This window comes from Cervus canadensis, chromosome 3 (assembly GCF_019320065.1).
Source record: "Cervus canadensis isolate Bull #8, Minnesota chromosome 3, ASM1932006v1, whole genome shotgun sequence".
NCBI classification, from domain to species: Eukaryota; Metazoa; Chordata; class Mammalia; order Artiodactyla; family Cervidae; genus Cervus; species Cervus canadensis.
The window spans coordinates 78,384,705-78,410,985 of record NC_057388.1 but is presented as its reverse complement, the minus strand read 5'-3'; the positions used below and the strand labels follow the sequence as shown (position 1 = coordinate 78,410,985).

General features: G+C 39.9%; 1 gene segment (V, D, J or C); it reads right to left on the bottom strand.

Annotated features, from left to right (window-relative positions):
* Positions 1-653: 653 nt before the first annotated feature.
* On the bottom strand, positions 654-22,574 carry LOC122438572. The segment is given in 8 exon segments: positions 654-1,250; positions 3,627-3,677; positions 3,969-4,016; positions 4,334-4,393; positions 8,070-8,399; positions 11,957-12,006; positions 21,981-22,284; positions 22,427-22,574. Coding segments are annotated over 8 exon segments (1,029 nt in total).
* Positions 22,575-26,281: the final 3,707 nt, after the last annotated feature.

Here is a 26,281-nt window from a genome sequence, read left to right as displayed (position 1 = left end):
GAACTTGCATGGCTGAAGCATCATTAACTCATTTCCTCATTTACCCTTTGGGGTCACAAAGGCTTGAACATGACTGAGCGACTAAGCACAGCATGAGATTACCAGCTTCGATCCCACTTTACAGTAAACTGAGCACCGGGCACTGTGACTTCATCGCACAGATGAGGAAATGATGGCACAAGTTCACATCACTGCCTGAGGCCACACGGATGCTAAAACAGACCCAGGGTTCAACCCCAGACCCTTGGGAGTCATAGTCTGTGTGCTTCCCCCTCCACCGAATGACCTGGTGCTGGAGCAGTTCTCACGGGGTCAATGTGAGGATCAGGGTGCAGTGCTTGTGAGACACTGGTACAATCTGAGCACACACGCTGCAAGGCACGGTGGGTGTCACCCTGTCACCATCAGAACGTCCCAAGCCAATGAGTCTGAATCTGGTGGCTTTGAAAGAGAAGGACCCTGGGCAACTTCATTTGGCCGTGGCTCCCCTGGGAACCAGTGCCCCAAAGAAAGCACCAGAGCCAGCATTTCAGGGAAAGACGTAGAAATGTGGAATTGACCGTTATTACAACCATGCAGAATTTGGTAGCTCAGTTGTCATGATGTTTCTTACCTTGGTCAGAGTTTATGAAATTAAAGTACACACAGACAAATAAGTGGACTTTTCATTTATTTTTTAACTTATTGTGCCTAATATGAAAAAGAATGTACAGAGTTCAAGTAGCAAAGCTGGCTGCCCCAGGATGTGTAACAGGGAGGGTCAAGACTGTGGTCTTGGGGAAGATGCTGAGGGAGGCGATGGGGAGCTGCCCGCTTTGTGTGCCCTGGAGGCACGAGGACTCGGTGGAAGAAGCTGATGTGGTTGGGTACAGTGGTGGGAGAGGCTCCCTGGACCCGCGCTGGGCCTTGCTGCCTGAGTAATAGCAGAATTCCTTGTTACAGAGTAGAACTGTCTGTTTGCCCAGTGTTTGAAAAACTGTTACACAATAATGACACAATAGGGGGAAAAACACATATGCACTGAGATAACCCAAATCCAAAAAGCAAGCAGAGAATTTCAGTAACAATAGATGATCAAGGAAAGCTGACTCCTTCGGGGACCCTCTGTCACGAGTTCTTCCCGTCACAGCAGATGCCTGTTCTCCGAAACACACAGGAGGTGGTGATGATAAAGTAGACCGCACTCTTGAGGAGGAGAAGGAGGTAGGTGTAATAGGCAGAGGTGTTCATGAGCTGCAGCTGCAGGGTATCTAGGAGAAATCATTTGATTAGTTATCCGTTCTTTTGAAAGGTCAGTACACAGTAATGGGAGGAGGTCATAATTATGTCTGATGCCCTACTGTGAAGTGATACTCCTTCACACCACCAAACCCCAAAGAAAACAAGTATAAGCGCCATGAGCACCGCCACTCCCAGGACAATTCAGAATCCAGTTGGCAATTCAAGTCAATCAACAACCTCAGCTGAATTCACTAGAATCTTCCAAAATATTAAAAAAAAAAATACAATGTTGTGTTTTTAAAGAATGAGTCCAAAGAGAAAAATATTTGTGACAAATAGCATTTAGCACTTTTTTGCCCCCTTCCCACATCTCTGAGTAATAATAACAGGTTATATTCATTAATGACTAATCAAATATCAAACACTTATTTTAAGAGCTTTGCATGCAAAATTCTACTCTTATATAAGCTTTAAGATAACCTATGAAATTATTGGGCTTCCCTGGAGGCTCAGATGGTAAACAATCCACCTGCAGTGCAGGAAACCTGGGTTCAGTCCCTGGGTTGGGAAGATCTCCTGGAGGAGGGCATGGCAACCCACTCCAGTATTCTTGGCTGGAGAATCCCAGTGGAGAGAGGAACGTGGTGGACTACAGTCCATGGGGTCACAAAGAGTTGGAACATGACTGAATGACTAAGCACAGCAGAGCATGAGATTATTATTTTCAACCACATTTTACAAGAAACTGAGCACAGAGAAAAATAATTTGCCTGAGGTCACACATTTAGAAAGTACCACAAACCACATTTTAATCCCAGCAACATGACTTTGAAGAACACATTCTTAGCTGCTCTGTAATCCTGTGACTCCATGTGCAATTGACACACCAGACATCAAAGTTAAGCATAAATATCAAGTCGAATTGCTGATTTGGGAGGATCTGAGCCATTACATGTTGTGCATTGGTGAGGTTCCTAAGAAGGATACAAGTCATGGAAATCTGGTTGTCATACAGTGTAGTGGGCAGAAGGTTTTGGTAAAGAGGACATTTTATCAAATGGAAGAAGGTCTTTAGTCCAAAATTCCTGAAACATCAGGAGCTCATGCCTCACTCACCTGTCTGTCTTGAATGTCTACCATCATGGCTGTGATGTTATAGGATAATTGCACTTATTTGTCTTTGACGTTTTGCAAGAAATATGTGCTGTCAAAAAAACAGTTAACAGCACTAATGATGGGCCTGACTTGGCTACTCAATTAGTCTCAAGACTGAGTTTCTTCTTGTGGAAATTTCTCTTTCCCACACCTCATCTTCAGAGAGTCAGAACTCCAGAATCACTAGCATTTGGTATGGAAATGATCTCAGGAGGTGACCTGCTCATAACTTACTCCCCTCTGTCAGGTCAGGTATTAGCTGAGTTCTGGGGCCCTGATACTTGGAATGGAGGAGGGATCAGCAGGGCTAGAGCCAGAGATTCTAAATGCACTTGGAACGTTCATGTAGGGAGAAGGGGCCACCAAGTGGTACTGATTCTGTGCCAGCTAACTGGATACCCTATCGGAGACACTCCACATATGTGATCTTATATCTCCAGTAACTAGGTTCAGTCTATTATTGTCTCTAACTGGCATATGAGGGCAGTATTGCTCAGAAATGTAAGTAATTTACCCATTTTTCATGAAGCTAATAATAATAGAACTGGGGACTGTGATATTTGGAAGCCCATGCACTTAACACCCCTGCCCATGGGTTCATCCTGTCTCAGGACCTTGGTTTTGGGATTCTTGCTCTATGTCTACCTCTTAGAGGAGGAATAGAGAACTGAGTAAGTTGTGTGAACCATTGATTCAGATGGACTAAGTTGAATCCCCAGATCTAGCTGTGTGACTTTGTACAAAGGACTGAACTAATTTTGGCACATTCCCCTAATTGCAAAATGTTGGGAAAATATGGTACCACCTCATAGGAGTGGTTGTGAGGAGCGAACAGAGTCTACGTGAAAGATACAGCAGTACACTTTGTGTATATCAAGCTCTCTGTGTTAGTTCATGTATTAGATGCAAACAGGGGCTAAAACTCAACTGTCTAGAAGTAACTTGATATCACATTTCTCTAGTCACTACAAACAAAAGCTACACAAGTGAGTGAAGCCCACTGTTGAAATAATTCAGAACCTATCACTGTTGAAATAATTCAGAACCTATCACTGCATCCTCAAAACTCCAAAACCAACATTTACTGTGCTAAGATGACTCTTAGGGAATGATGGATTTACTTAAAACATGATGCCATCCATTCTGCAATATCCAGACTTTCTGGCTTTCTACTTAAACCAAAGAAGTTCGGAAGTTAAGTTTATTTAGAGGGGAAAAGGACTGTAACAAGACACACAGGCAAAACTTACTGCTTTCATCTTTCAGACACACTTTTGTAGAATTATGATCAGCAGTGACTTCTAGAAGAAAGGAGAGCTAGTATTAATCAATTGTATCGTCAATTGTTCATATCTATTATTAGACAGTGGCACATATGTGATTAAATACATGTGTGTTAATATATATGTATATATAAGGTAAAATTTGCTAGCACAAATAGGAGAGATACTCTGATTAAATGTATGAACTCCACAATTTCAGGAATAATTGCTTTTTCCTACCATTAAGCAGGGAAGTTCAAGAGGTAATTTGATCAGGAGGGAAAAAAATGCTGTAAGATTTCATAAAGGCAAACATAGGCAAAAACTTACCGCTTTCATCTTTCAGACAAACTTTTTTAGAACCAGTACCGGTAACTTCTAGAAACAATGGAAGCAAGTATTAATCAATTGTCCTTGCCCATTATTTTACAATGTGTACATATGTATGTAAATGTATGTAAATATATACACAGATACATATGTGTGTGTCTGTGTATATATAAATATATACATATGTATATAATCTGCTGACAGTGAGACAGTAGAGATAGTCATTAAAACTATGACAATGAGCCCCACAATTCCAGTAATTGGTCTTTTGTACTTTTAGCCAGAGAAGTGCAAAAGATAAATAGATTAGAAAGGAAATAAAATACTGAAGCATGACATAAAGGCAATCATATACAAACACTTACCACTTTCATGGTTTAAACAGTCACTGGGAGACTCAGTGGTAGGGATAATTGAGCTGACAACTACAAGAAATGAAAAAAAGTATTAGTCAATTATTTGTGCCCATTATTTGGCATTGTATATGTTTATATATGTGTTATTGCTATATATATATATGTATATAGATAGATAATCAGCTGAGAGAGACAGTTATTAAAAATATGAGCCCTACAGTTCCAAAACTAGTTGGTCTGATTCCATGTAATTCATAGATTTCATTTGCATATGGTTTTCTACACATGGAAATGTTGAAGTTCATGAAGGCTACATTTTACCATAACTGGAGGGTAATACCCAATGGCATCTTATTTTCCTTCTGTATTCATAGCTCCTAGCGCTGTGCTTACCACAAAGTAGGTGTTGGAGAAATACTTGTTGCAAAGACAAGTAATCAGGAAAAGTGGCTGCTCCATGACTTCAGCACCCACTGCCGAGATGAAGAATTGCTACCAAATCAAAGTCATTCAAAGTTAGAGTCCTCAAGGGAATCCCACGTTTGAAGGAGTTAGGCTAAGGCATATTTCCCATCAAGCAAAAGAAAGCAGCTGAAGCTTTCCAAAGCACACACATCCTCAGTATCCTTGCCTCATGGACATTATTTTTCTGTAGTTGTGGGGCTTATGGGCATAACCAAAGCAATATTAATAAGGTTAATAGCTAAGTGACTGTAACTGGGCCAGGCACTCACTTAACTCTTCACTGCATTATCTTCTTTCATCCCCCAGTGACACTGGAGTGATTTGTGTTTTGGAGCATTCCGTGTTACAAAGGAGGAAGTATGAATTAGAGGGTAACTGGCGGAGAGTTGTATCTGATACCAGTGGTGGCAGAGACAGCATTCAAAGGATGGTTGTTGGGGATTAAATGAGACAGAGCAAGCGGAGCATACTCTAAAAATAAGCCTTAGAAAGAGAAACTAACCTATGCAAAGACAACAGAATTCTACCATTGTGGACATTAAAAACATCTTCTCTTCTAGAGATCTTAATTATTCTTAACAATGACCTTTTTATTACAGGAGCTCAGCATTTCTTTCCGGGATAAAAAAAAAATAGATCAAATCACATTTTTAGTTATCTGACTTGATAAAACTTGAAGTGAGAATTTTATTCATGAGTAAAGTCAAACAAAAATACAACCATATTGGTACAAATTTTTTTTTAAAAGATAATGGACTGTTGGATGGAGGAAAACAGTCACAGAAGTTGTTTATCGCTTTTCTCCTGAATGGGTTCATGTCCACATGGATACAGTCTGGTATGCCTTTTATGCCCTCAACGAGATCTTTTTTTCACTATAATCTAAAACGTGGATTTGAGGTATAAATGCTTTGGAGTAAATCCCAAGAATGAAAATACAAGTAGAGTCATGTTTTGATGTTCAAGTATCCTCAAGAACTGACTTTCATAAGTCCCTTTCTTTCCTTATAATGATTTTATTCATTAAAAGGTAAATAGGGGCTTCCCTGGTGGCTCAGTGGTAAAGGATCTGCCTGCCAGTGCAGGAAGCATAGGTTTGATCCCTGATCTGAGAGGATCCCACATACAATAGAGCAACTAAGGCCATGTGCCACAACTATTGAGCCTGCATTCAAGAGCCTGGGAGCTGCAACTACTGACCCCATGAGCCACAACTACTGAAGCCCACAAGCCCTAGAGCCCATGCTCTGCAACAAGAGAAACCACTGCAATGAGAAGCCCATGCACCGCAACTAGAGAAAAGCCCACGCAGCAATGAAGACCCAGCACAGCAAAATACAAAATAAATAAATTTTTTAAATTATTAAAAGATAAACAAACTTCTTATTACCATGCATTGATTGAGGCAGAAACAATAAAGAAACAAATTTTTGTAATAAACTTCGTGTGTTTATGATAAGTTCAATTTCTCAGTAAAGGCTGATTGAAAACTAGGACCAAATTAATTGTATTTCTCCTCAAAATCATTTCATCAGTCTGTACTCCCCTGTTATATTATTAGCTTTTATCAAAAACAAAAAGCTTCTTAGAAACAACATTAGAAATCTGCTAAAGAATGACATTAGCAGAAATGCCCTCATTAGTTTTACTGCCATTAGAACCCCTTTCAAAGCATTTGTTTCAAAAATTGTGTCAGGTAAAACACACTATGAACTGGAGCTTCTCTCCAATATGGTAATTGTCACAGGGACTCATTTTTTCCTGATTACAAGAAAAATTAAAACCTAGTAGGACAAACTGAGCTGTGGATACATTAGACTAAACTTAGCGAATTTGCTTCCCCTCTATTTATAAGAGTAGAAATAACAATTTAGGGCTGTTTTTGTATTCTTACTTTTAATTAGTTTTAGGAAAGGATACAAATAGATTTGACGAATATGAGAATAAATACATCTCTGTCATGCTTTGGAACGTTTTCTCTGGTGCTATACTATTGGCTCTTCATCACAGCCCCAGGACAAAGCCAAGGCAAGTGTTCAAACCTAATTTGATCATTGGACAAACTGAGGATCAGGGAAGAGACAGGCTTGCTTCAGAAATTCAGACTGGTTCCCAGTAAAAGTCTGTGTACATTTGATTAAGTACGTGGTTCCCACTACTTTAAAAGGGCTTCCTAACCACAGGGAAAGGCACAGAAATGATTCCTAATTAGGGACACTGGGGTCTGCTAGGTGAATACTGCAGACTTTCAGTCCAGAATCCTGTGAGTTACAGGACCACCGCCAGGGCCAACAGGCTTCCAGCCCTCTGCCCAACATCCGCATCACAGGGTCTCCTTTGGGACACCTTGGTCGAATCACGAGTAACCCTGAGTGATTAAGAAACAAGTATATTCTCTTGACTAGTGCATCCTTCTGGGAGAGTAATTCACCTGAGTCTGTTCATCCACACTCCCTCCAGGCCTGGCATGTGCTAGGGCTGCAATGAGAGTTTATGAGAAGCATTTTCCAATGGCAAGAAATGCATTCTTCATGTAGAATGAGAGTAAGTCTATATACTTTAGCCTCACCCCATCTCTAATTACAAAATTTTAGCTTATCTTAGGGTGGTATGGAAATTCCCTGATAGTTCAGTTGGTAAAGAATCTACCTGAAAAGCAGGAGACCCTGGTTTGATTCCTGGGTTGGGAAGATCCGGTATAAAATACAAATTTCAAAAACCTAAAAACATAATAAAACCCCAGGAGTCTAATTATTCTACTTTTTGTTGAACTGCAATCTGCCTCCATCATACAAACACTGTTTTATCATTTAATAACTCATTGTTTTGGAATGGTACCTTGAGTAAAGCAGGATTAAAATGACACTGACTTTATTTGCTGAGTAAAACATTCCAGAAAGATGCATAATGTTCTTATTTCCTGATCAGCCAAAGTCATCCACAGTGGAGATTTGTTATGTGCTAAGTTGCTAGATACTTTCACAGATGTTGTTTCCTTGAATCCATACAACAACTTTAAGAAACATCACTATGATCTTAATATTTTGGAAGATGAAACCAAATCTGAAAAGGTTAAGTAAAATTTTTTTCATATTTATGTATCAAAGCCTATCCCACTTTAATTCTATGGGGGAGATAGCAGAACATTTATGCTACCATTAAACAAAACATCATTTTATAAAGACATTTGTTTGTTTTTCACTAATGCTTAACAGAAAAAGTGGTGTGTTTTATTTGAAAAACAGTGTTCTGGAAGTTATATTTATGTTTATTCACATACCTTCATTTATTGAACGAAAAAGAATCTCTTGATTAATTCCTCCTATATTTCTCTCGTGTTTGACGACACATATATGTTCTTTATCCATGGAGTTTTCAGCCACAGTCAGCCAGCTGAACTTCATGTATGTGTCAGTGGTCTTCATGGTATTTCCCTTCTGGGATGGCAGAGCTCTGTTGCCATCCTTTTCTTTCCAGTAAACCTCAATAATATCAGGGAAAAATTTCTCCAGAAGACAAAGATATGTTCCAGTCTTACTGTGGTTGATTTCAGCAATTGAAGGAAGAAAAATAGTGGGCTTGGGTGAAATGTCTGTAGCAAGGTTTCTATCTGTGGGGGAAAATAAAATATAATTAAAAAGAATCATTAGAGCAACACCAACATTTTGAGGTTTGGAAAAACCTAGCAAGTAATGAGGCTTCCCAGGTAGTCCAGTGGAAAAGAATCCACTGCCAATGCAGGAGACACAAGAGATGTGGATTCAATCCCTGTGTTGGGATGATCCCCTGGAGAAGGAAATGGCAACCCACCAGTATTCTTGCCTGGAAAATTTCATGAACAGAGGAGCCTGGCAGGCTACAGTCCACGGGGTAGCAAAGAGTCGGACATAAGTGAATGACTGAGGACAGCACAGCGAGTATAAAAGAAAGGCATCATTGGACCAGTGCTCACCATGGCCTCTCATCCACAATAGATTGTCAGATGCTTATTATTGCTCTTATCTTTGATGGAAAGAAAAGTTCAAGACTTCATGTAACTTGCCCAAAGTCACAGCTATTAAGTAGTAAAGCTAGATTATACCTTGACCTTCATTTTTCTCCATTTGTAAAGATGGTGTATGACCTTTAAATACCCCCATGTAAATACCCCATATCAAGGCTTCCAAAATTCATGAATACATTTATTGTTTTGTCAGCTTATTTGTTTGGTTTTTTGACCATACTATGCAGCATGCCGTATCTTAGTTCCTGCACCATGGATTGAACCTGTGCCTCCTACAGTAGAAGTGCAAAGTCCCAACCGCTGGACTGCCAGGGAAATCTCAATTAAAAAAAAAAATCTCTTTTGCTCCATCATAGTGGAGCCTCTTTTGCAGTGGATGGGTGGGTTGTGGGAATGGGGATGGAGGAGGAGACCAGGTAACTGATCGTTTCTCTGTCTGTGAGAATCTTTGATGCCTTCTAAACTACTTCCCTTTCCCATCTTGTCTTATGTTATAACTTATGCTCTCTTTGGCCAAATGACACATTCTCATGTTCTGAAACTCTGTGGAGACTCATTCTTCATTTAACTGATTCTGGGATGCACCATATTTATTTTATTCCCCACAAAAATAAACACCCAGAGAAGTTTATCATTTTTAAAAAGTGATATGCAGTTGCTTTTTAAAATGGAGTCAGTGTCCACGGGTACGTGACAATGTATGAAGTTAACTTTTCTCTCCGGATGTGGGTCCCATGCCCAATTCTGAAGTGCTGGGATTCTCTCTATTTTTAATTCTATATAACCTCTCAATTTTACATCTGAACCACTCCGGATTTTTTAGTAGAGCAGTACATTATTTACAGTGCCTTGAATGTGGAAGCAAGATAGCTATATTTCTAAAACTTCCATTTAAAATGTATAATTAATCCCAAACCCCTAATTTGGGATTAATAGATAACACAATACTATATATAAAATAGATAAAACAATAAGGACCTACTGCATAGCACAGGGAACTATATCCAATATCTTGTAGTAACCTTGCAATAATGGAAAAGAACCTGAAAAAGTCTATACACACACAGACACACACACACAAAAACGCACACACACACACAGACACACACACATATAACTGAATCACTTTGCTATACACCTGAAACTCACCCAATGTTGTAAATCAACTATACTTCCCTTTTTAAAAAAGTATTATTTTCAGAAGAGCTTCCCCGATGGCTCAGTGGTAAAGAATCGCCTGCAATGCAGGAGACGCATGAAAAGTAGAGGCGATTCCTGGGTTGGGAAGATCCCTTGTAGGAGGAAATGGTAACCCACTCCAGTATTATTGCCTGGAGCATCCCATGGACAGAGGAGCCTCGTGGACTACAGTCCATGGGTCGCAAAGAGCCAGACATGACTGAAGCAACCGAACCCACATTATTTTCAGAAATGCTCTTACACTAAGCTCATCAAGTAATGCATTTATCAGAATTTCGTCTCAATTCAGAAAGTGTTCACCAAGAGCACATTTTATTTTGGAATTTCATCTAAAGTTTTGTCTTCAGTAATAATACATAATATTTTGACTCTCAGTGTCCCCCCCTTAATTTGTACCTACTCTATAAGGCTGCTGAACTGCTTTGGACCACCACTATTTGCTCTTTTTCCACCTACTGAAGAGAGTGTATATCCCAACCAGGAATTGAACCTGTGCCCCCCTGCACTAGAAGGCGGAATCTTAACCATTGAACCACCAGAGAAGCCCCTCATTGGGAAATATCTTAAGAAAAGAAAAATTGGACTTTTCACATGAGAAGAAAAAAATTATTCAGAATTTCTGCCTGTGCAGCAAAGCTCCTGATTTTACTAAGTCAGTAAACAGACAGTGTTGATTTTTCACTCATGCTGTAAATATAGTTGGATCTTAATGTGCTTAATTTAATGTTATACATCTTCCTTTTAGAACAAATAGTATTTTATTCATTATCATAGCCCCAACCACATACTATGTTGCTATTAACATGTTCTCTTTTTTCTTCTCATTTTTCTTTTATAAATTAGATAATTAGAACTATTTCATTTTTAAATAGCAGTTTCAAATTCATACTTCCCTCTATATTTGACTTCACTTCTTGATCACTTTCTTTATAAATTAAAGCTTTTTTCTGATAAATATGAGCATGAAGCCCAAGCTTATTGACTATATATTTTAGAGCCAATAAATATTGTTGTTAGAAATGATACCAATTAAGCTAAAGGATTAAGATTTAAACCACATAGAACAACAAGACATATAAAAAAATACATCTTAATCTAATTTTTCTTGCCAAGTAGACAAGAACCTGCTAAAGAGAGACAAATCCCCCCCCCCCAATTCAATTTTGTGTGTGTGTGAGTGGACAGTAAGATAACTTTTCATTTGAGAAGTCAGAAGTGCAGCTGCATTCTCTGAAGAATGTCAGTTCTGTCAACAGTTTTGCAAAAAACTCTCTCTCCTGGATGCCATTTTCACTTCACATTTGAATAAAAACCCATCCAGCACCTATGAGGTGTTAGCCAATGTGCTAAGTACTTTATTTACATTATCTCATTCAATTCTCCTACTACCCCTGCTGAATATACGCTGTTATCCCGTCTTATGGATTAGGAGACTGAGGCCAGAGAATCACCCCCATGTTCACATAAGTAGTTAGTGGTGGGTCGGAAGCTCCAGGTCAGCCTGACTCGAAAGCCCATGTTTTTTGAAAATACACCTTCAGCATCAGAAAAGGAAACCTGTCAACTCACAAAACTTAGCTGTAATGACAAACTTCAGCCTTGGGCCAAACACTTTCTTGACTATTACATATAATACATTATTGTTTAGCTTAGTTGCTAAGTCCCGTCCGACTCTTGCGACTCCACGGAGAGTAGCCCGCCAGGCTCCTCTGTCCGTGGGATTTTCCAGGCAAGAATGCCACATGGGCCCTTTACTGAAGTCCACATGGATACAAAGCCAAATCCTATTACAATATTTGTGCAGTGTTGTCTACACGCTCCTTTACTACATGGACTTGTTGTAAAATCTCTCCTAAATCTAATCCCCAACCACATACCCATTATTTGAGACTTTCATTCTCATTTAATTGTTCCTCACTTTCCCTCTATTGCCTTGGAAAAAATTTACATTCTCTGATACCTACCTGTGACGACAAGTTTTGTTCCAACATTGAAGTTTTTTACGTAATTATTACACAGTGATTCAGGCTGTATCAAAAACTTTAGACTAATTTAGCTTCACTGATTCCTTCAAATTCTAGTGGAATTATGATGGCTTGGAATTCAAGACACCAGGATTCTAGTCCTAGTTCATTTTGCTCCTAACAAGTTCTGGGGTTGAACAAATCAAATAAGCTAAAGCCTTAGAAGCTTCATTTATTTGTAGAAGATGATATTACTGTTAAGTCAATTGAACATCCTTATCACTGCTGCAGTGAGATCAAAACAAAACAAGAACTGAAGACTGATTTGAATAAAAATAATATGGAGATAAGATATTATAAAAGTTGCTATGTTATCATTAACATTATTATTAGCATTTTTATTTCTGATAATTGTGTGGTCCAACATGACATTTTAATAGCATAGGACCAAACTTTGCATATCCTGATAAAAATTCAGTGTTTGGGGTTTGCAATTAGATTTGTAGCAACTAATGACTTGTTTGCTTTACTCTATGCTGTATATGTCTAGAGCTCTCAAAACCATCATCATAGCTTTTCACATACCCAATTAATAGGCAATCATTTGTTTATTCTTATTTGTTGTATTTCCACGTTTAAGAAAGTCAAAGAGAACATTGGCTGAAGCAGTCAGTACATGGAACTTCTTCACTGATGTTGTCCAAAATAAATGGCATTTTTTCCCCCATTAACAGCACATCTACTGGCATTCCAAGCTTTTACCCGAAATTGCAGCCTCAAACTGACTTCTACCTAACTTATGCCCAAAGTTCAATTTGCAACTCTGGGCACTGTACCTTAGGACAGAATGACTAAGACAAATGGCCTGGTCCAAATGAAGATGCCCGGTCCTCAAATCCTCCTATTGTCCCCTTGGATCACTAAAACATTGCCTGCCTAACTTTAACTGCTGAGGGTCACCACCTGTGGATGATATTAAATGTTGCAGGACATAGCATTGATGTACTGGGAGTATAAATGTATTTGTTTAAAGACCATTTCTTCCATTTTATAAAATGGATACTGAAGGCAATATCCCCTTTTTATTTATTTATTTTGCAATGTTCACTTTTTACTTCATTCACCTCTTAAAAACTCCTGCATTGAAGTTCTTTTCTAATTTTGGAGGGAAAAGCATATCATATTTGAAAATTTGGTGTGTTTACCAGTTAACAAAAAGTATGTATTCCACTACAATTTTTTCTTCTTTCTTATTTCTTTTTCTTACTTGCCTCTTTTGTATTGAAATAGAACTGACACATATTCTGAATATTTAATAAATACATACTCAGTATGACTTACATGATCTTTTGGGCATAAAGAGAGGTCATTTCAGTGCCATCATTAAAAGCAAAAGCATTGTTTTCACATATAAGTAGCAATACAAAGTATAAAATAAAGAAAGTGAAAGTGAAGTCACTCAGTCATGTCCGAGTCTTTGCGACCCCATAGACTGTAACCTACCATATACTGTAGCCTACAGGCTTCTCCATCCATGGGATTTTCCAGGCAAGAGTACCGGAGTGGGTTGCCATTTCCCTATGCACAATGACAATACTGTAGTTAATTGAAGGATCCAAGTCAGATTACAGAGAGTAAATATTTAGGATATAAAAACATGACTTAATGTTTCTAATATCATGCAGTGGTCCAGTCCACTTACTTCAGAATAAACAAGTCTCTGTGTGAGTGTGAAAGTCACTCAGTCATGTCCAGCTCTTTGCGACCCTATGGACTATGCAATCCATGGAATTCTCTAGGCCAGAATACTCAAGTGGATAGCCTTTCCCTTCTCCAGGGGATCTTCCCAACCCAGGGATCGAACCCAGGTCTCTTGCATTACAAGCAGATTCTTTACCAGCTGAGCCACAAGGGAATCCCTATTGGATCCCAAATTTTGCCAACAGTAACTAGTCATGTGACTTACAGCATTTAAGTGAACTTCTCTAAACCTCAGTTTCCTTATCTATGAAATGAGAATGAAAGGATTCCTGTTGAGGAAAAGATAAGGCATTGAAATACTTATCATGATGCCTGGCCCTCAGTAAATATAGCTAATATTGATTAATATTAAAATTCTCTTTAATGGGATGGTATCGAGGCCATTTTATCAGTCTTCCACCAAACAAAAGGTGTAGATTTTACAAGCAATAACTATTACATTGGGCTTCCCTGGTGGTTGAGTGTTAAAGAGTCTGCCTGCCAATGTAGGCATCATGAGTTCGATCCCTGAGTCAGGAAGATCCCCTGGAGAAAGAAATGGCAACCCACTCCAATATTATTGCCTGGGAAATCCCATGGATGAAAGAGTCTGGCAGGCTTCAGTTCATGGGGTCACAAAGGAGCCAGACATGACCTAATGACTCAACAACAACAACAACTATTTAATCAATTAAGAAAGGAAACAAGTTCATCAAGGTGTCCTGCCAGCCACAGATCATAGAACATGGGTCCCCATTAAGCCAGAATTTCAAACACTTTTCCACCACAATAGAAATGGTTTGAGTGTTATCCTTGTTCTGTCATGTTCACACTTTTATCTTAAGCACCCAGCACAGAAACAATTCAATAAATATTTGCTGAAAGAATGAAAGAGCAAATGAGGATATGTAACCATGCACACCATTTTCATGGACTTTGGAGCTGAAATGACTTGAGCTGACAAACTTGTCCATATCCAGGAAATTTATGGCTGATTCATGTTGAGGTTTGAAAGAGAACAGCAAAATTCTGTAAAGCAATTATTCTTCAGTTTTAAAAGATTAATTAATTAAAAAAAGAAATCCAATAGCACAAGTTTTAAAGAATATCAGCCTACCTCTAAGAAGCTAGAGAAACAAGAAGTGAGATTTATCAAAGTTCTATAGTCGTTTACTATAGAATCTTTTTGCACTGCTATTAGGGATGAGGTGAAAACCTATAATATTTGTTTTGCAAGTTATTAGGAGAATGGAGAAGTTTTATCTCAAACTCTAGAGAAGAGCTAATTAAGAGAAGAGTAACTCACTTAATAGACCATCTACAAGAAAAGGAACCTGAACCAAAAACTTACACTAACATAGTAAGGAACATAATAATGGCATAAAAATATTGGAATATAAATGAAACAATAAAACTGAGTCCTTGGAATATTTTATTATCTAGCCTGAGCCTATTCTGTGTGTGTGTGTGTTTTCTAGAAGAAAAATTTCAACTGCTTACAAGCAGAGAAAGTAAACCATTTCCAAAGTAGTTTAGTTTCCATATACAGTGACCAGTAGCTGAAAAATTGTTGTTTGTATTCTGAGCCCAAGAATGTGGCAGTCACATAAGGAGGAATCCTAAATTGCTTTTCTCTAAAAAGCATCTGTCAGAAATTTCTTGGCTATCCAGGGGTTAGGATTTGGCACTTTCACTACCATGGTCTTGGGTTTGATCACTGATCAGGGAACTAAGATCCCACAAGCCTCCAAAATAAAATGAAAAGAGTCTGTTAGTCTTTCATGACCAAGGTAAAAAACAGAAAAAAGTTACTTACCATGGGGAATTATTATGAGCCTAGTTCCTTTTCCAAATATCTTCTTTCATTCTGAGCCGTTTACCCCGGTTGAAGCCCCTACAATAATCTCAGCCTTCACCTACCTTCATGACATGACTAGCAGTTAAAAACTTTGTACTGGCAATTTGATTTTCTGGGTTCTTTTGGAAGTCCTTGAACATAGGTTTTGTGGTATTTGATGTTTTATTAGTTTTCCTCAGATAAATGGACCCAAATATCTGCTTTCCACAGAGGAGAGATCATTGGAAACACTGATAATAGATGAAAAGTGTTAAAGCAGGAAAAGAACACATCACTGGCACCAAACAGTTAATTACTGGCCTTTCTAAATTTCCAGGAATAGTATTCAAAGAATTAAGACTTTTTTTTTCCAGGTGTTCAGCTCTGTTGAAACTGCTTAGAGTTTACATCAAAGGAAAGGCCCTTCTGTTTCCACAAACACCAGGGCTGCTCCCTTAGCAATTTAGGAATGTATTTCTGAAGAGAGGAAACTCTTCAGTAACTGAAAATGCAAATATGCCAACACAAGTATACTTGAGAAATGTGAACAAAGTTTTCCATTTGTTGAGTAATGTAATTCTTTACCACGCCAATGCAAGATGAGAAAATATCTCCTATGATGACTTACTATTTTTCCTGGAATAAAGGAAGAAATTTGTAGAACTCTATCTGCTTTGAGATTAGATTCCTTACTGAAACTAAAACTTGAAAACAATATCCATTTCTCTGATATGTTGAAAGAAGACTCTTAGAGGCTGTTCTGTAATCTCAAGCCACTCACCTTAGATCAGGAGAAAAAGAAATAGCCAGAAGCAACTGACTGCTTCTCTGAGCACAGATGAACAGTCCATCTGCCAGAATCCAGACTGGACTGGCCCTGAGATTCCCATGTCCATGCAGATCCACCCAGTCCTGGCCTGAGGCTCGTGAGCACTCAATGCCACTGCCCTGAGGGTGAAAGTAAGAGGAGATCATGGTGAGCAGCTGTCCACTCATAGCACCCAACACAATAGAAAAGGATGAGAGACCTGGATGAAAATCATATTTAGAAAGGAGTCTTTTTTTTAAGGGCTTCCCTGGTGGCAAAGATGGTAAAGAATCTGCCTGTAATGCAGGAGACCTGGGTTTGATCCCTGGGTTGGGAAGATCTGGAGGAGGGAACAGCAACCCACTCCAGTGTTCTTGCCTGGAGAATCCCCATGGAAAGAAGAGCCTGGCAGGCTACAGTCCATGGCGTTGCAGAGTTGAACATGTCTGAGTACCTAAGCACATCTCATCTCATTTTTTTAAATTGAGAATTCTGGGTTATTAGTACTTGGGGCTGACATAAACTCTTTGCATCTATTATAGACATGAGTGATGCCCACTCATCTCCTTTTTGACATCTTGTCTTCTGTTTTTCCTTATTCTAAGACCACGAGCAGAATTATCAGAAGCTTAAGAGTTGTCTGTATTCCAAGACCTATGAAGGATTTAAGTAGTAAAATGTAAAAGAACAGGTAAACAGCCATAAAATCTTTGATTATATTTACAAAATAATACAAGACCATATGAAGAAAACAGTATAGGATTTTACTAAAGGGCTGAGAAAAAAAACTGCATAAATTGACTGTAATTCCAATCAGAGTTAAGATAAACTTTGTTTGTTGCTGTTTTATGTTGTAAGAATTGGGGTTGAGCTAATTATGTTGTAAGAATTTTGAAACATAAATGAAACAAAAGTCCTACACAAAACACTGCAAGCATATATTAATGTAAAAATATGATAAGGAATTTTTAAGTTGTAGGGCAATGAGAGATTATTTTAAAACTGGCTTTGAGCTACTGATCATTTCTTGGGAAAACAACAATAGCTCTTTATCAAATACCATATAAATTTGTTGCTGTTGTTTGTTGGGGTCCTTTAATGGGCCGGAACCTGGTCGTCCGGAGTCAACTATGAGAAAGGGAAAGAAAGAAAGAGGCTAATATTCCTGGGTTACGCAGCCGGCTTTCACACTCCAGGGAATCAGCCAGAAATAGAGAGAGAGAGAGAGAGAAAGACACAGGGACCCAAGCTTTGATGGAACAAGGGTGTTTTATTGAATTCTGTAAGAATAATATATATACCACAATACAAGGTAGCTTCTTCAGATAAAGATCAAGAGACCAGACTTTACAAGTTACCAAGGAAGCAAGGAGCAATAGAGGCCATAAGGCCAAAAGGCGATCCATATCATAAGAGGGTCATAAATAATCCCTTTCACCAAATGGAAAAGCCAATGAAGGAAATCCTATGCAAGCATCCCATCTCTTTGATCTCCATCCTGGGAGAGGCTTGCCTGCTCCTCTTGCACCTAAATGGACCGATAAGGAACAGAGGGCTCAAGAGAGATAGGAAACAGCACACAGGAATCCTACTGTTAAACATTCCCTGACAGTTGTTCAGTTACTAAGTCATGTTAGACTCTTTGCAACCCCATGGACTACAGCACACCAGGCTCTTCTGACCTCCACTGTGTCCCAGAGTTTGCTCAAACTCAGTACATTGAGTCAGTGTTGCTATCTAAACATCTGATCCTTTGCTGCCCCTACTCCTTTTGTCTTCAATTTTTCCCAGCATAGGGTTCTTTTCCAATCAGTCAGCTCTTTGCATCAGGTGGCCAAAGTACTGGAGGTTCAGCTTCAGTATCAGTCCTTCCAATGAAGATTCAGGATTGATTTCCTTTAGTATTGACTGGGTTGATCTCCTTGGTGTCCAAGTGACTTCTCAAGACACTTCTCAAGTGTCTTCCCTAGCACTGCAATTCGAAAGCATCGATTCTTGGGCACTCAACCTTATTTATGATCCAACTGTCATATCCATACATGACTACTAGAAAAATTACAGCTTTGACTATACAGATTTTTTTGGCAAAGTGATGTCTCTGCTTTTTAATATGCTATCTGGGTTAGTCATAGTTTTCTTTCCAAGTAGCAAGTGTCTTTTAATTTCAAAGCTAAAGTGACCGTCTGCAGTGATTTTGGAGTCCAGAAAAATAAATTCTGTCACTGCTTCCACTTTTTCTCCTTTTATTTGCCATGAAGTAACGGGACCAGATGCCATGATCTTTATTTTTTGAATGTTGAAAAAGCCAGGTTTTTCACTCTCCTCTTTCACCCTCATCAAGAGACTCTTTAGATTCTCTTCACTTTGTGTCATTAGAGTAGAATCATCTGCGTATCTGAGGTTGTTGGTGATTCTCCCAGCAGTCTTGATTACAGCTTGTGCTTCATCCAGCCTGGCATTTCCCAGGATGTACTCTGCATATAAGTTAAATAAGCAGGGTGACAGTATACAGCCTTGTCATACTCCTTTATTAATTTTGAAACAGTCAGTTGTTCCACGTCCAGTTCTAACTCTTGCTTCTTGACCCCCATACAGGTTTCTCAAGAGACAGGTCTGGTATTCCCATCCCTTTGAGAATTTTCCAGTTTGTTGTGATCCACACAAAGGTTTTAGCATAGTCAATGAAGCAGAAGTAGATGTTTTCCTAGAATTCTCCTGCTTTCTCTAAGATCTGAAGAATGTTGGCAACTTGATCTCTGGTTCCTCTACCTTTTCTATACACCTGAAAGTATTAGGTTTATATTAAAAAGCATCTAGAAAAGTGAGCTAGAAGGAACAAGTATGAGACTGTTTGGATCTTTGGGTAGAGAAACTTGGAATGAGAAGATGGAAAGAGACATCTTTGGCTTTCCAGGTGACTCAGCGGTAAAGAATCTACCTGCCAATGCAGGAGATGTGGGTTTGATCCCTGGGTTAGGAAGATGCCCTGGAGAAGGAAATGGCAACCCACTCCAGTATTCTTGCCTGGGAAATCCCATGGACAGAGGAACCTGGCAGGCTACAGTCCATGGGGTTGCAAAGAGTTGGATGTGACTTAATGACTAAGCATTAGGGGACCTCAATACTCAATATTTAATTTTTGATGATGTGGTGGGAAGTGTTCCTCCCTCTTTGATAGTTTTGGAATATTTTGAGACAGAAGTTCTTTTCTAAATATTAGGTAGAATTAATCTTAGAAGCTCTCTGGTCCTAGACTTTTGTTTTTGGAATGCTTTTGATTACTGATGCAGTTTCATTTCTGGTAGTGTATTTATATTTTGTTTCTTCCTGGTTAAGTGGAGAGATTTTACATTTCTAGGAATTTATCCATTTATTCTAGGTTGTCTGTTTTCTTGCATGGCATATGATTATTTGCAGTAATGTCTTATCCTTTGTATTTTGATGGTGTCAATTGCAATTTCTTCTATTTCATGTCTAATTTTGCATATTTGAGATTTCTCTCTTTTTAACTTGATAAATTTGTTTTTCCAATTTGTCTTCAAAAAACCAGTTCTTAATATCACTGATATTTTCTGGGTTTTTTTTTAGGCTCTATTTTATTTATATCTGCTCTGATCTTTATTATTCTTTCCTTCTACTTACTTTTAGGTTTGTTTGTTCTTCTTTTCTCTAGTTCTTTTAGGTGTTAGTTTAGGCTGTTTATTCAGGTTGTTCTTGTCCCCTGAAGTAGGCTTGTATCACTATAAACCTCTCTCTTAGAACTGCTTTTGCTGTGTGCCACAGATTTTTATGGTGTTCTTCTATTTTGGGGCTTCCCTAATAGCTCAGTTGGAAAAGAAGCCATCTGCAAAGCAGGAGACCCCAGTTCGATTCCTGAGTCAGGAAGACCCACTGGAGAAGGGATAGGCTACCCACTCCAGTCTTCTTGGGCTTCCCTTCTGGCTCAGCTGGTAAAGGATCCACCCGCACTGTAGGAGACCTGGGTTTGATCCTTGAGTTGGACAGATCCCCCGGAGAAGGGAAAAGCTACCCACCTGGGCAATTCCATGGACTGCATAGTCCATGGGGTCGCAAAGAGTTAGACATGACTGAGCGACTTTCGCTTCACTCACTTCCAGTTTTATCGTCTTCAAGTATTTTTTATTTTCTCTGATTTCTTTGGTCACACACGGGTTATGTATAGCATACCTTTTATCCTACACAAGGTTGTGATTGTGTTTCTTGTGTGTACACAGTGACTGCCAACTCTAGCTGTGCCCTTGGAGAAACTGGCCTGTATAAGCAGATGGAGAGTGGGAAGAGGAGGGAGAGAACAAGGACCCCGTGAGCATAGGACAAGGTAGTTATCACTACGTGATGATGAAAAACAGTGGTGTAATGATGTATTTGTCAGTAATTGGGGAAGAAACTGGATCTCCATATTAAGATTGCTACCTTACACAGAAATTGAGATCACAGCAGATCAAAGAAACAAATGTGCAGAACAAAATCTTACCACCACTGGAAAATCTAAATTAAAATATGTTTAATGCTTCAGACTGTCCTAAAGCTGCAAATAGTTAAACCATGTGGTTGCTGATCAGTTCAAGTTCAGTTTAGTTGCTCAGTCATGTCCGACTCTTTGCAGCCCCACGGACTGCAGCACGCCAGGCTTCCCTGTCCATCACCAACTCCCAGAGCTTGCTGAGCAATAGAGCAAGTTAAAGTTGGTGCATTTACTAGCCAATCCCATCTTCCCTGCAGTCACAGAAGGGGAAGGACCTGAAGCTGTGACTTGTGGTTGTGGGGTTATCATGGACAAATACGATGACCTGTGAGAGTGGCAGGGCCCAGGGGAGCGATAAGAGAGGAGGGGCTTCCTGGTCAGGAGGAAGCTCACAAGCCCTCTTCTAGGATGCATTCCTGTGTTAGGCTGGGAAGTGGCCCATTTCAAAGGGAGACATACCACTTTATCTGTTACCAGACAGGCCAGTTTCAGCTGTGGGCTGAACTTCAAAAGCAGGTGTAAATAGAATACCATGGTTGGCTTACCTAAAACAATCACTTTTTTCCTACACATTCACTATGTCAGTCTTGCCCTAGTTAGTTATATGAGGAAAATATCTATTTGTCCATAAGAGAGATCAGATACCAGCTTGAGGTTTAGGAAGTCTCAAGTTTTCATTCCATCATTTCTTATTTTTCATATTCCTGAATAATGAAGATGCTCCATCCCCAGCCATTTTCTCTGGATAATGATGGAATTAATGATTCCATATTGTCTAACCTTTCCATTTTGCTCTTCTAAATGTGTCTCCTAAGAGATCAATCCTAGATGCCCTGTTTGTCCTAAAGAAAAAATTATATGAACTCTACCAGTTCCTAGGAGAGTGAGAATATGCTGCCTGCTAGATTGCTTGCTTACAGTCTGGGGATGAAGGTCTGTTTTCAGGAAAAAACTATGGCTGTTTTGGAGAGGAAAGAGGTGGCTATGGAATATATAGCTTCGGAAATGGGCATTGAGCTCAGGGTTTCTCTTTGTTCAGAGTAAAGAAAATTTGGGGGAAGAAGTGAGGCAGGGGTTGTTACCAGAGCTGCACTTGGCAGCCACAAGCAAAATTTCCAGTGCAGTGTACAGGAAGTCTGAACCAACGTGCTTATCCCAGACAGCACAGTAGTACATGCCAGAATCACTGTGTTCCAGATTTAGGATTGCAAATCTATAGCTCCTTCCTGAGCTTTTATAAACACTGTATTTTGCTTTGTTGGTTCCTGATTCGAACTCAATCTTGGAGTAGTAGACATCGTAGTAGAAAAGGCGTCGGGGAGCCATCCCCTCCTGTTGTTTGTACAGGTGGATATATGTGGCATCTTGTGTAAGATCGCAAGTGAAAGAAGCAGTCTCCCAAGTCTTACTAGTGACTGACATCTGGGCCCCTTTCGCGCTGGAAGATACCGGAGTGACTGCAATGGGAAAAGCAACAAAAAATAATGATGAAGAGGAAACACCAGTTTCTTAGTATGACCCTTCCCTACCCCCACCAGTGCCCCCACCAATGCCACAAAATTCAGAAAAATCCACGGAGCATCCAGGCAACACACTTACCAAGAGCCAGGAAAACCAAAAGCAGCACTAGGGCCGGCAACATGCCTGGATCAGTGAGCTAGACTGGGGTTCTCAGCAGATGTGACAGGCAGAGGAGTCAAGGAAGATCTTTCTTAAAAACCACCAGGCTGAGCCCAGACGGAGCGGTGTCGGAAGAGGCCTGGGGTGGAGCTGCGCCTCTCTGTACCAACCCTTTTCTTGAAGACCCCCCTGTGGCAGGCTGGGAACACCTCCCCCACCCAGGAGAAGAGACGCCTGAGCACTGAGAGCTCAGAACTGCAAGCAGAGGGATCAGATTGGGGTCTGGGGAGGAGAAACACGGACAAAGCTTGCCTGTTGCCTGGTGGAGTGAGAAGACCCGAATCGGGCTAAATTCCCTGCAGTTCAGCCTTTCAGTGTTAATGTTGATGCCATGGTCTTGTCCGGTGATTAAACATCTTTATATAGTTTCCCTGAACTACCTTTCCTTTTATACCTGTAAGCCGACTTTGAGCAGCAAATCCAATAAGAATTGAATGAGCCTTATTAAAAGAAACTAATATCAGTTATAGTGGTCTACATTTGACTCTCCTTTAAAGTAAACAGATGTGTGTTTGTGTGTATGCATGCCTCATAAAACAGTTTGATGGAGGATTTATGTTCATCCTCAAGTAAAAGACTGTCTCATATAGGGTTTCCAGATTTTGTGGGGGAAAAAAAAATGCAGGGAACTTTGCAATATTTGAAACATCCACAAAGGAAAACAAATTTTTTACTTATCTGAAATGCAGGGAAATGCAAATCGAAACAACAACGAGATATCATCTCACATCTGTCAGAATGGCTATTATCAAAAAGAACACAAACAATACATGTTGGTGAGGATGTGGGGAAAAGAGAACCCTTGTACACTTTTGCTGTGCTTAGTCGCTCAGTTGTGTAGGATTCTGTGTGACACCATAGACTGTAACTCTCAGTTTCCTCTGTCCATGGGGATTCTCCAGGCAAGAGTACTGGAGTGGGTTGCCATGCCCTCCTCCAGGGCATCTTCCCAACCCAGGGACAGAACTCAGGTCTCCAGCAGTGCAGGCAAATTCTTTATCATCTGAGCCACCAGGAATTCTTTACAGTCTAAGTACACTTTTGGTGGAATGCAAATTGGTTCAGTCACTACTGAAAACAATGTGGATATTCCTCAAAAAGTTAAAAATGGAACTACCACATGATCCAGCAATTCTACTTCTGAGTGTTTATCAAAAGAAAACAAAAACACTAAAAGATACCTGCACTCCTAAGTTCATTGTTTATAATAGCTAAGTGCCCATCAACAGATGAATAGGTAAAGTAGCTGTGGTTATATGAATATATGAAATTACCATTATGTGGCCCTTAATTATGTGGTGGGTTTAGATGACTCTCCTGACTGCTTTACAGCTGTCTCTTGACTGACTCGCTTTCTCCTATCACTATTCTGTTTCTCTATCTCCCCAAAGCACCATTCTTTATATCCCTCTGTCTGTCCATCTCTATGTTCACAGATCTTCTCTATTTCCTATTGCTATACCCCCCCCCTTTCTTTTCAGCTCTGACTTCTTCCCCTCCTCTCTTTCTCTTTGTCTCTCCTCTGTTTTACTATTTCTTTCCTCGTCTCTATTTCTGACTCTATCTCTCTACTTGCCTACCTCCACCACCTGTCTTTCCTGTTCTATTTCTCTGTTTATATCTCTTACCTATTGTACTTTCTATCTCTCCCTCTTTCCATTTCCTCCCACGGTCCTCATAACTATTTTAAATTCTCTGTCATTCCAACATGTGTGATATTCAGGAACCGGGGTCTCCTGCATTGCAGGTGAATTCTTTACCAGCTGAGCTATCAGGGAAGCCCTATTTAAGGATTGGCATCTGTTAACTGACTTTTCTACAGTAATATGTTGAGATTTTCCTGGCTTTCTATAAATTGAATGATTCTGGATTATATCCTACACGTGTTTTTTTGTTTTTTTTTTTTTTGCTGGGAATTGATCCAGTTATGGAATAATAATCCCTACCTGTCTGTGATGGGCAGGTCCAGATAGCGCAGTTTTCAAAGCTTTTGCAGTATTATTCACACTGCACTGTGTGCGCCACCCAGTGGCCCTGGGTGTTTGTTTACACTTAGATCAGTTTGCAAAATCTGTTTTGGATCACATTTATGCAGGTGCTGGGGAAGGAAATGGCAACCCACTCCAGTACTCTTGCCTGGAAAATCCCATGGACGGAAGGAGGAGCCTGGTAGGTTACAGTCCATGGGGTCACAAAGAGTCGGACACAACTGAGCGACTTCACTTTCACTTTTTTCCACTTTATGCATGTGCAGCTAGGGGGCGGTGATCCTAGCTGTCAAACACCCTTATATGAGATTTCTTTCTTAATCTCTCTCCTCTCCGCAAGCTCTGCACCACTTTCCAGCTCACAGGAATTGTCCTTCTGGCTCTTGGACCAGATAAGTAGACTACTGTATATTTGCTCTGCTGTGCATTCCTGCAGCTGTGTCTCCCCTCCGCACCAAGCAGGAACAGGACAGAGAGAACAAAAGCCACTGGGATTCTCCGTGTGCTCTTGGGACCACAGTTTCCTATGTGAGAGAGACGGTCCCTTCCCTCAGGGCTTAACCTCCATATAGTCACTGCTGCTGTCATAGACACTGGGATGGCCTGGGCTGGGGGTGTGAGTGCGGAATGGTGAGAGTGGGAGAGAATGGAAAAGGACAAAAGAAGCACAAGCAAAAACAGAAAAGCAGTGCTCCTGGCCACTGAGCATGCCATCCCTCTCTCTGCACCTGATGCACATTCAGGCATCAGGCTTCTCTGAGTGCCAGCTAGGGGAGACCAAAAGAAAAATGAGAGAAACTCACCATCAGTTCAGTAGTGCTAACTTTATGCTTTCCTTTTTCAAAATACTTCATTTACTTTTGTAGCTGTCATTTACTTTTTGCAGCTCCCAAAATCATGGGTGTTATTTGCATTTAGTAAGAGACATTCAAAGGCCAAATGTGCTTCTCGGCGAATTTTCCAGATTGGAACTGACTCCTTGCAGTGTGAATTCACAGTCAGTCCTTCAATCAAAGGCTGCAGTTTCTTTCCCCATTAGAATGGGGTTCCAGGTCTGAGTCTAGACCTTAAAAGGCCTGATGAAATTCTGGCAGATCTCTTGGATCCCCACCATTGTCATGACAACAAGTCCTGGAGGATGAAGACCCACCGCGTATAGAGTTGATTCATCCTTGCCCAGGCTACCTTGACCTGGTCACCTGGTGATCCGCTGATGGGTTGGCTGGAGCCTGGGTGGTCATCAGCTGAGTCTGACTCAAATCAGGAGAACAGCCTCGCTGAGGCTTAATAAATGATTGCTGTTTTAAACCACTATGCTTTGGGATGTTTGTTATACAGTGTTGCTGTGCAATAGTACAGAGAGAGAGAGGAAGAGATAGATAGGGAAAATATGCAGAAGGATAGTATATATAAAGAGAGAAAGAAAGACATTTTATTTATCATATCAAGCATATTCATATATTAAATAGATGTATAACAGTGTAGTTTGGAGATAACTCCTGAGTGGATATCTAGGTAGAACTCAACAACAATATAAGGTTCAGGAGACACTGACCAAGGAAGATTGTAACACAATGGTTGCTGGCAATAACGTGAGAGCATGACTGTCTGTTTTATCTCTGCACTAGAAACTCTCTCACTAACTGAATATAGCCATTTGTCAAAATATGAAGGGTAAATTATTTGTACCAAAGTCCAAACTAACTGCACTTGAAAAACCTGCATAAGCTTGTCAGTAAAGAGATGCAGGAGGAGGAACGGTGGAAAACAGTCCTTGGTCTAGATA